General features: G+C 41.1%; 1 protein-coding gene across 1 annotated transcript; it reads left to right on the top strand.

The window, feature by feature from the left end:
* Positions 1-868: 868 nt before the first annotated feature.
* Positions 869-2,651, top strand: LOC104825290. Its single transcript, XM_010557590.1, has 2 exons — positions 869-2,285; positions 2,433-2,651. Exons 1-2 carry the CDS (start codon positions 1,747-1,749, stop codon positions 2,467-2,469), a joined length of 576 nt encoding a protein of 191 aa, XP_010555892.1. The 5' UTR covers positions 869-1,746; the 3' UTR covers positions 2,470-2,651.
* The last annotated feature ends 7,836 nt before the right edge of the window (positions 2,652-10,487 follow it).

The following is a 10,487-nucleotide window of genomic DNA, read 5'->3' on the forward strand; positions in this document are numbered from 1 at the left end:
AGTCGAATCAGATAAGGTGGCTTGTCCATGCCTTATATTCGACATATGATATCGTGATACAAAAGGATCATCAACCGGAATCATCACTGGCGTTCGTAAGATCACGAACAAACTCAATTTGAGATAGGTAGTCATAGTGTCTTGCTAGAGACCGCCTATGACTTGTATATCCGGAATAGAGATTTCGGGTTATACTGCTATATCGAATGAGCCTACAGGCTCACACACACAGGGAAGGACAAATGCACGAGAAAACGTCGAGAAATCTGGACAGAGGTCCGGACCGTCCGGTCTAGGAGTAGACCGAACGGACCAAATTGTTGGACCGAACGGACTAGAGAGTCCAGTCCGAACGGACCAAGTGTTGGACCGAACGGACTGACCCGTAAGTCCGAACGGACCTAGTTATGAGACTGGTCCGAACGAACCCAAGTGTCCAAACCGAACGAACTACTAAGCAGTCCGTTCGGTCTGGATTTCAGATTTAATTTTAAAGTCCAGATCTAGGGTTAATCACTTGAACAAGAGGAGAAAAATAACCCTAACACTAAGGAGCCGACCTAGAGAACTTCTTGAGACCTTTTTGGAGAGTCTAGAGGATACAAAAAGTGATTGAAGTCACGTTTTCTAAAAGCACATCATCGAATAGGAGATTCGAGTCCTAGCAGACAAGTTCCAAAGGTTGGAATCCATCCCGAGGTGTGGATACGTGTAGAGGGCGAGGTATTCTTCCTCCCTTTAGTGATCGGACGAACACATCAGTTGATACAAGCCCTGGATCGATTGAGGTAAGCGTTTTAACGTTTCTACAAGATCATGCATGATAGGTTTTAGGGTTTCATCAAATTTTGTTTTTCATCTGCTGCGCAAACCCTAGAACTGATCTCTTAGGAATTAGAATCGCTCTTGAGATCCCAGGAAAACCCAACACCAGGATGTAGGCAATTGGGTAATACGCATCTGGGCTTTGCGGATGACTTATTAGTCTTCACTGACGGTTCTGATAGCTCCCTGTAGGCTTTGATGCGAGTGCTTAGCGAATTCGATGAGAAGTCAGGATTGTATATCAACAAGTCCAAATCAAGCCTCTTTGCAGGAGGCTACAACATGGATCAGATCGAGCATATGTCAAGAACCACATGCATTGAGCACTCTTCTCCCCCATTTCGGTATCTAGGAATCCCCCTCTCATCCAGGAAACTCTCTTACAATGATTGTTCTCCTCTACTTATGAAAATCAGAAACAAGATGGAATCTTGGTCCACAAAATCGTTATCATTTGCAAGGAGACTGCAACTCCTAAACTCGGTTATCTCAGGGATTATCGGATATTGGTGTAGCGCTTTCATATTGCCTAAGAGGATTATTAAGACAATTACATCTCTATGTTCTGCGTTTTTGTGGAAAGGGAAAACAGAACCAACTAGAGGTGCTAGAGTAGCATGGGAGAGAATCACGAAGCCAAAGAATGAAGGAGGACTTGGATTAAGAGATCTCTCTCAATGGAACGACATTGCGGCCTTAAAGCTTATTTGGAGCCTTTTCTTTCGAGCGGGTTCTCTATGGGTGGGACGGATACACAGTAAGTATCTAAGAAGAGCCTCTTTCTGGTCAGTCACTAGCAAGTCGACACAATCTTGGACGTTCAGAAAATTGCTCAAGCTTAGAAACTAGGCATCATCCTTTTTTCGGTACCGTGTTGGGAATGGATATGGAACCAGGTTTTGGTTTGATCCATGGACGCCCATGGGTCCGCTGATCACGTTTCTTGGTCGAGGGGGGCCAACGCTAATGGGAATCCCTATTCAAGCCACAGTTTCTCAAGTGTTCTCTAACGGCTCTTGGTCCATTGCTCCTCCAAGGTCAGAAAACTCTCTCCGTCTGGCCATTTATCTTGCTTCGATTACCCTTTCTGATAGTGAGGATGAGGCATTATGGCAAGTGGCAGGGAAGGAGGCGACTCAATTCTCCAGTACAGAGGTCTGGAAATCAGTGTGTCACCCTTTTGTTTCTGTATATTGGGCTAATCTTATTTGGCATAAGCACCATATACCCAAGTTTGCATTTACTACTTGGCTCGTCAATCTAGACAGATGTCCGACTAGGAATAGAATGATCTCATCGGGATTACATGTCGATCCGAGATGCTTGCTCTGTCAAGGAAGCGAAGAGACCAGAGATCATATCTTCTTTTCTTGTCCATACTCATCTGGAATTATTGCTGGCTCGTTAGGAAAACTGATCCAGATTCCAGCTAGACTCTCTTGGAATGATCTAATTGCTAGGTAATAACCTTGGTTGCAGGATTAGGAGATTCAAATCCTATCATTATGGCAGATAATAACTTATCTGATCTGCAAATCGCAACCACTTTTTGGATGTAACTCTCCTAATCAGGGAGATTGACAAGGTATTCTGTTCACGTATTGCAGCACTCAGATTATCCTCTCCAGAATTTGCAAGTCTTAGCTTGCAGTTGTGGTTTGGAGCAATACTCGACCGATTCTCTTCCCAGATCCATCAGAATAGAAGGAAATCCTCATTACTTCTCTTGTAACTGTCTTATTACTCTTATTACTCCATATGTAATGATCGTGATACTTTCTGTATTTGTAACTATGCACTCTTTAATTAGTAAATACAAATCTTTATAAAAAAAACAATGACGTAGCGATTTCAAACATGGACAACAAAATGGTTGAACTTCGACCCCATCGTGTCTTTGTCCACCACAGACTCAGAACGTGTCTCTTTAGTTAATTGCTCGAACATCTGAATAACAATCTCCCATTTCGCCCAACGTTTCCGAGTCACCTATATTCACCACTTTGCAGCTACCATCACATAACACAATAAACAAGTCTCGTCTCTTCATACTACATGACTCTATAGACTTATGGTGACTAGAAGATTTCACTCTTACTAAATGGCTCACCATGATTCATTCTTAGTAAATGATTCCATCTTACTCGCTACGACTCAATACAACTAACTTTAACCATATGATCCGCAATGACTCTTTAAAACTTGTTACAACCCAATTTGACTATATGACTGACTCTCTACGATCACTACGAAACATACGGCTCATTATGATAATGACGCGAGATAGGGGGATAAAGAAAGTATCACTTGAAAAGAGAAATGTAATCGGGGGATCTCCATTTGTTAAATATCGAAGGGCGGTTCGAGTATTACATATTTGGACCGACAAAAGGTAATTCCAAAACTACACATTTGCAATGATGAAGGACAATTATGGTACTATATGTTGGGTTTTGGAGATCTCTAAAAATTGGGATGCCGTCCTATGAGACATTATACGAGAGATCCTATAAAACCCCGATATGTTGGAAAAAGATTGGAGAAAGACGAGAATTTTGATCCGAGATAGTGGAGAAAACTATGAAGATGATACAAAATATCAAAACTAATTTGAAGGTAGTCTAGGACCAACAAAAGTTCTATACAATTCAGAGGAGACAAGACGTTATGTTGGAAGCTAGAAACCGAGCATTCCTCCATATACGGGCGATGCAAGGACACACAAGTTTGGGCAATCAAGGAAGGTGAAGCCATGATACATTCGATCATACCATGTTATTGCGAATGTGAAAGTTGTGATGTAACGGTCCACATCCGCTACGGAATGTTGAAACTGTCTTTTCACACCAATACGAGACCTTTCAACATGCTTTTCCTCACTCGCACGTATACTGAGATACTTTCCAGTAGGTCACCCATCTTTATATTACTTCAGAGCCAACACGTTTAACTTTGGAGTTCTCTCGGGATAGACAACCGAAAAGGTGGGTGCACCTTATTGCTATAAGTAACCCAACTAATTCTTTTATGTTATCTCAGACCGTATAGTCTCGTACTTATACAACCCTCGGATCTCTTTCATTTTGGTGCGTTCGATTCATTTCCATATCCCTCTGGCCTGGTGGTACTCGGAGAGCCATCCCGACGATCACTTTCAATCCTCATCATAGTTGGGGATATCACATGTGACATATCGTTTGAGACTACTACTAGAATCGGGCAATATCCATAACGTGTTCTATGTGTCGATGTTACGAAGCATGTCGCAGATCCTTCCCATATGCTATAACCGCATGAGTTAGACACTACTCGATTTTGAGATGAACCACTATAGATGATTGACCGCAAGAGCAAAAAACTACGTAGTAAGAAGATACCATTTGTCAAGATCTTATGGTGGAATTAAGGAATTTTAGACATTGGAACTTTGAAGCTAAAATGGTTAGCAACTACTATTTGTTTTATTAGATATTGTAACGAATTATGAATTTGAGGATGAATTCAATTTAAGAGGATAGATTTTAATAACCCAATTTAGTTAATAAGCTATAAAAAATTGGCAGCCAAACCCTCCACGTGAAACAATACACACATAGCTAATTCAAAAGACTTCACATCTAAATATTCTCAAAATCACATCTCCATTTTGCAAACCTTGAAAATAGTAAAACATTGAGTAAATAAGTATGAATAAATAAAAAAATATAAAATTATAATCGAGACAAAAAGAAAGGAAAATTTGCAGTAATGTACCAAAAAATGTCTTTGCATTCTATACTTCTATTATTGTAATCTTTGTATTCTATACTTTTTAAAGTTAAAATGACCATTATACCCTTCTATATTATTACAACCAGCAGATTTCCTACATTTATAAAAAAACACTTGCATGAATTTCGTTTTCCTCTACATATATGAAAAAACACTTATATAGATTTTGTTTTCCTATATAAGTATAGAAAAACATTTGTATAGGTTTCATAAAAAAATACTTGCAAGTCAATAGGTCATCAGGTCAGCATGTCATCACATTACCAGATTAGCAGGTCACCTACTGCATGTTGCAAGTGACCTGACGCATGTCGCAGATCACTTGTCGCATGTCGTAGATGACCTGGTGCCGTAGGCCCCAGGTTACATACTGGAATCTGCCATAGTTTTCTGTTTCAGGAATTTCATCAAACACCTTGTATGCAGAAAATAAAATGATCATATGAATACCACAGAAAAAGAAATCAGACAGAAGAGTATTTGAATAGATGAGATAAACTGTAAGAAATAGAGGAAATAGAAAAAATATTAGAGAAAATAGAAGGACAAATCTCAAAACGCACTGATTTTTAAAAGATAGATTTTCACATAATCGTAGAGAGATATAGACGAAAAGATTTGGTCCAACCAGCAAAAAGATCGGGAGAATAGGTAAATGGACATGGTCGTAGTTATCGTTAATTATCTGGTCGCGTTTGCATTATGTTCGTAGTGTAATCACGGTCGTAGTTATCGTTAATTATCTAGTCGTATTTGCATTATGTTCATAGTATAATTACAGTCGTACTTATCTGGTCGTAGTGGAATCACGGTCGTAGTTATCTGGTCGTAGTAAAATCACGGTCGTAGTTAATATCAATTATATGGACGTATTTACACTATGTTAATAGTGAAATCACAGTCGTAGTTAACGTTAATTATCTAGTCGTGTTTGCATTATGTTCGTAGTATAATCACGGTCGTAGTTATCTGGTCGTAGTGAAATCACTGTCGTAGTTAACCAGCCGCAGGTGCCGCAGGTGTCGCAGGCCGCATGTGTCATAGGTGCCGTAGATTGCAGGTGCTGCAGGTGACCTACCGCAAGCCGTAGGTGCCGCAGGTGATTTATCGCGGGCCGCAGGTGACTTGCCGCAGACGCAAGTCATTTGCGGCATATCACAGGTCATGTGTCGCAGGTCATCTGCCAAACCGTAGGTCATCTTCCGTAGACTGTAGGTCATTTACCGCAAAGCGAGGTCATTTTTTCACAGACGGCAGGTCATCTGCTACAGTTTTCTGTTACGGACATTTCATCAAACACCTTATATGCATACAAAAAAATGATCATAATATCATAGAAAAAAAAAATACCGAGAAGAGTATTTCAATAGGTTAGATACACTGTAAGAAATAGAGGAGATAGAGAAAATGTTGGAGAACAAATAAGATCAAGTAGCAAAACGTACTGATTTCTATAAGATAGATTATCAGACAATTGTAGAAAAATACTCTGAAAGATAGTTTGAGTACTTAGGAAAAAAAAAGTATAGTATACAAAAGTTTTTTTTTTTGTGAGATATTTTGCAAATTTCGTTTTTGTTTGGATACATTTTGCCAACTTCCCCTAAAAAGAATTACCATGACTAGTCTTCATCTTCTTACACATATAATCACTTTATCCCGATGTTTTCTGAAATTCTTTGCAAACAAAGAAAAATCTATAAATCATTAAATTAAAGTTTTATATTACATTTAATAAACAATATAAAAATAATAAGAAATACCTTCGACCAATGCATAAATAAAGTCGTTCTCTACGATCACATCACCAAAGTTACGATTTTCATCAGAAGAAATAGGATACTGCAACCAATTTTGCGTAAGGATCAATGACTCAACCATATCGGGAATTAAACAACTCCGATATTGGTCTAGAATACGACCTCTGGAACTAAATGTTGATTCACATGAAATGGTAGAAACCAGAAATACCAATATATATCTCGCCATTTCTGATAGGATTAGAAATTTACCACTCGTCACCTTTCACCATGATAAAATATAAAATTTCAAACCTAAATTGTTAGCTTTTATCACCTCAATCTTTTCCATCAAATAGATATCCAACTCATTCGATGATTTCTCAATAACCCCTTTGTCCGCCATCATTTGACTATACGAAGCAAAATGATCATCATCTTGTATGAAACTCATGTCAATTTCAAAACCATTGGTACCCATTGACAATTCACACGACTATGTATTACCAATCGTTCTATTTCTACTTCCACGTCCTTCTCCATGTAGTACTTTGTGGTTGTACCACTCATAATACGAGTCAAACAATCTACCATCTCTTCAGTGATGCCCCTCATCATTTCACTGTAGGGTTTCTACGGGCTCCTAACATGCGATCTCATCGATCTAAGGTTTGGTTTCTAGGTTTTATGCAGCGGAACAAAAAGATCTAAACCTAGCCAAACGTCACACAAAACCAATTGTGCAATAACCCGAAAGAACGTGTATATCACCGTGGGATTCGAATACTTACCTCGTTCTATCAAGATCTGGAAGTATCAATCGATCCAGGGCCTGTTTTAATCACCAAGAGTTGAAAGTACAACTCCTCTACAGGTATCCACACTGGGGGATGAATTCCAACACTTTGGAATGTATCTGCTAGGATTTGTGAAGAGAAAACGACGTCCAGACTTGGAATCGATATTCCGGGGTTTAGAACTCAAGAAAAAACTTCTCCAATGCTCTAGAATGTGTCTAGGACGTGTTAGGTTGATTACCTAGGGTTTGTGGCGGCTCCCCTGATTAATAGGATTGCCTAAACCCTAAAAACGCAAAAAAGGAAATTTTCCCGAAAGTCGGACCGTCCGGTCTAGGTCTGGACCGGACAGTCTGACCCCTACGCGGAACAGACGGTCCGTTTTTAGCAGAACCAACGGTCTGCATGCCTGGACCGGACGGTCTGGCCCTTGCAGAATGGTCGGTCTATTCCTCAGCGGAACGGACGGACTGACACGGCTGGACCGTCCGGTCCAGCTCGTTCCGTCTGGAACCCTTCCAGCTCGTTCCGTCATTCTTTCTCGTGTCGTTCTCTTCACGTGTGATCCATCCCTAATGGTGTGTCATCCTGTAGGCTCATACGAAGTGGTATTGGCTTCGGAAACCCTTTTCCGAACCACAAGTCATTGTTAGCCTCTAGAAGACGCCATGACCACCCACCTAGAATAGAGTTGGAGGTGATCTAACAAAACCAGCAATAGCTCGAGTTCTAATCCTCTGTCTCACGATGTCATATGTTGAACAAGGGCATAGTATGAGCCACTCTTCAAGTTCAACCGCTTACTCGTCTTGGCAAATCGACTGATAAAATAGATGTAACTTCATCTATAGCGTGGCCACGCGTTTTTCACAGTCCGATTTCCATGAGGGGCCCAGCGACATCTCTCCTACTAAGGAGGTGACAAGTCCCGTATTACATGTCTACTATCTACATATGATTCGTAAACGTATCTGAGCAACGCCTTATGATCATCTGGTTAAAGACGACGTTTAACGCAGTCAAGACACATTACTCCTCATATCAGATACTCTAGACATCTCAGGTCTGAGGATCGAAGAACGAACCACAGTATGAGATTCAAGTCATGACTCATGTCCATAAGACAATCTCATGCAGGTCATCCAGTCACTCGTCCCAAACGAGTACCCATGATTGTGATTTGCATCCAATGCATATGATCATCATCATCAATCACACATCATGTTGGTCTTAATTCATCATTGTTCCCACAATTACAACTGACCAGGGAGTTTAGAATCATCTGCAATGATTCATGGATATCTACCGAAATATAACAAACATGCCAATCATATAACGGGAAAAGTAATGCATTCATAAACCAATGAATCAATACATAGTCAAAATGTCATATCACGGATCATTGTAGAGCATTACAACCAACAATCTCCCACTATGCTCTATGATCTATCCTACAAGCATCTAATCTCCATACCCATAACATGACCATCATGCTTTGACGAAGGGAGAGGCTACGTCAGCGGGTCGACAATATTATTACTGTCGACACTCTGCTTATCTTCACGTCTCCTCTGTCGATGATTTCTCCGATCAAGTGAAATCGCCTGAGTATGTGTTTGGATCTCTGGTGTGACCGGGGTTCCTTAGCTTGTGCGATCGCACCATTGTTGTCACAGTACAACTCAATGGGATCTGCAATACTAGGAATGACGTCCAGGTCTCCCACGAATTTTCTGATCCAAACAGCTTCTTTAGCTGCATCCGATACTGCTATGTACTCGACTTCTGTAGTCGAATCTGTAACGGTTGGCTGTTTGAAACTCTTCCAACTAATAGCTCCACCGTTCAGGCAGAAAACGTAACCTGACTGCGATCTGAAGTCATCTCTGTCGGTCTAGAAACTAGCTGTTGGTTGTAATGCTCTACGATGATCCGTGATATGACATTTTTGACTATGTATTGATTCATTGGTTTATGAATGCATTACTTTTCCCGTTATATGATTAGCATGTTTGTTATATTACGGTGAATATCCTTGAATCATTGCAGATGATTCTAAACTCCCTGGTCAGTTATCATTGTGGGAACAATGATGAATTAAGACCAGCATGATGTGTGATAGATGATTATGATCATATGCATTGGATGCAAATCACAATCATGGGTTCTCGTTTGGAATGAGTTACTGGATGACCCGCATGAGATTGTCACATGAAAATGAGTCATGACTTGAATCTCATACAGCGGTTCATTCTTGGATCCTCAGACCTGAGATGTCTAGAGTATCTGATATGAGGAGTGACGTGTCTTGACTGCGTCAAACGTCGTCTTTAACCGGATGATCATAACGGCGTTGCTCAGATACGTTCACGAATCATATGCAGATAGTAGACATGCAATACGGGACTTGTCACCTCCTACGCAGGAGAGATTTCGCTGGGCCCCTCGTGAAAATCGGACTGTGAAAATGCGTGGCCACGCTATAGATGAATGTACATCTATTTTATCAGTCGGTTTGCCTAGACGAGTAAGCGGTTGAACTTGAAGGGTGGCTCGTACCATGCCCTTGTTCAACATACGACATCGTGAGACAAAGGATCAGAACTCGAACTATGAATGGCTTTGTTAGATCACCTCTAACTCTATTCTAGGTGGGTGGTCATGGCGTCTTGCTAGAGGCTAACCATGACTTGTGGTTCGGAAAAGGGTTTCCGAAGCCACTGCCACTTCGAATGGGCCTACAGGGTCACACACCATTAGGGATGGATCACAGGTGAAGAGAACAACGCGAGAAAGAAACGACGGAGCAATCTGGAAGAGTTCCAGATGGCCAGACGTCCAGCCATTTCGGACCGTCCGTTCCAAGAGAAATGGATTGTCCGTTCCGCGATCGCCAGACCGTCCGTTCCATACCTGGACCGGACGATCCCGACATCCAGACCGTCCGTTCTACGACAAAAGGTGGAACGTCCGTTCCACGTTGAAGCTAGACCGTCCGGTCCAGACCTAGACCGGACGGTCCGACTAACAGGATAGTTTCCTATTTCGCGTTTTAAGGGTTTTGGACAATTCTAATTAAGAGAGAGAGTCGCCACAAACTCTATAGAATGAACCTCAGACGTCCAAGACACTTATTAGAGCTTAGAGAAGCTTCATTTTGAGTTCTAGTGATTGGAATATCGATTCCAAGTCAAGGACATCGTTTTCTCTTCACAAATCCTAGCAGATACGTTCCAAAGTGTTGGAATTCATCCCGCCGGTGTGGATACGTGTAGAGGAGTTGTGCTTTCAACTCTCGGTGATCAAAAACAGGCCCTGGATCGATTGATACTTCCAGATCTAGAAAGAACGAGGT

This window comes from Tarenaya hassleriana, unplaced genomic scaffold, assembly GCF_000463585.1.
Source record: "Tarenaya hassleriana unplaced genomic scaffold, ASM46358v1 Cleome44, whole genome shotgun sequence".
Classification (NCBI taxonomy): domain Eukaryota; kingdom Viridiplantae; phylum Streptophyta; class Magnoliopsida; order Brassicales; family Cleomaceae; genus Tarenaya; species Tarenaya hassleriana.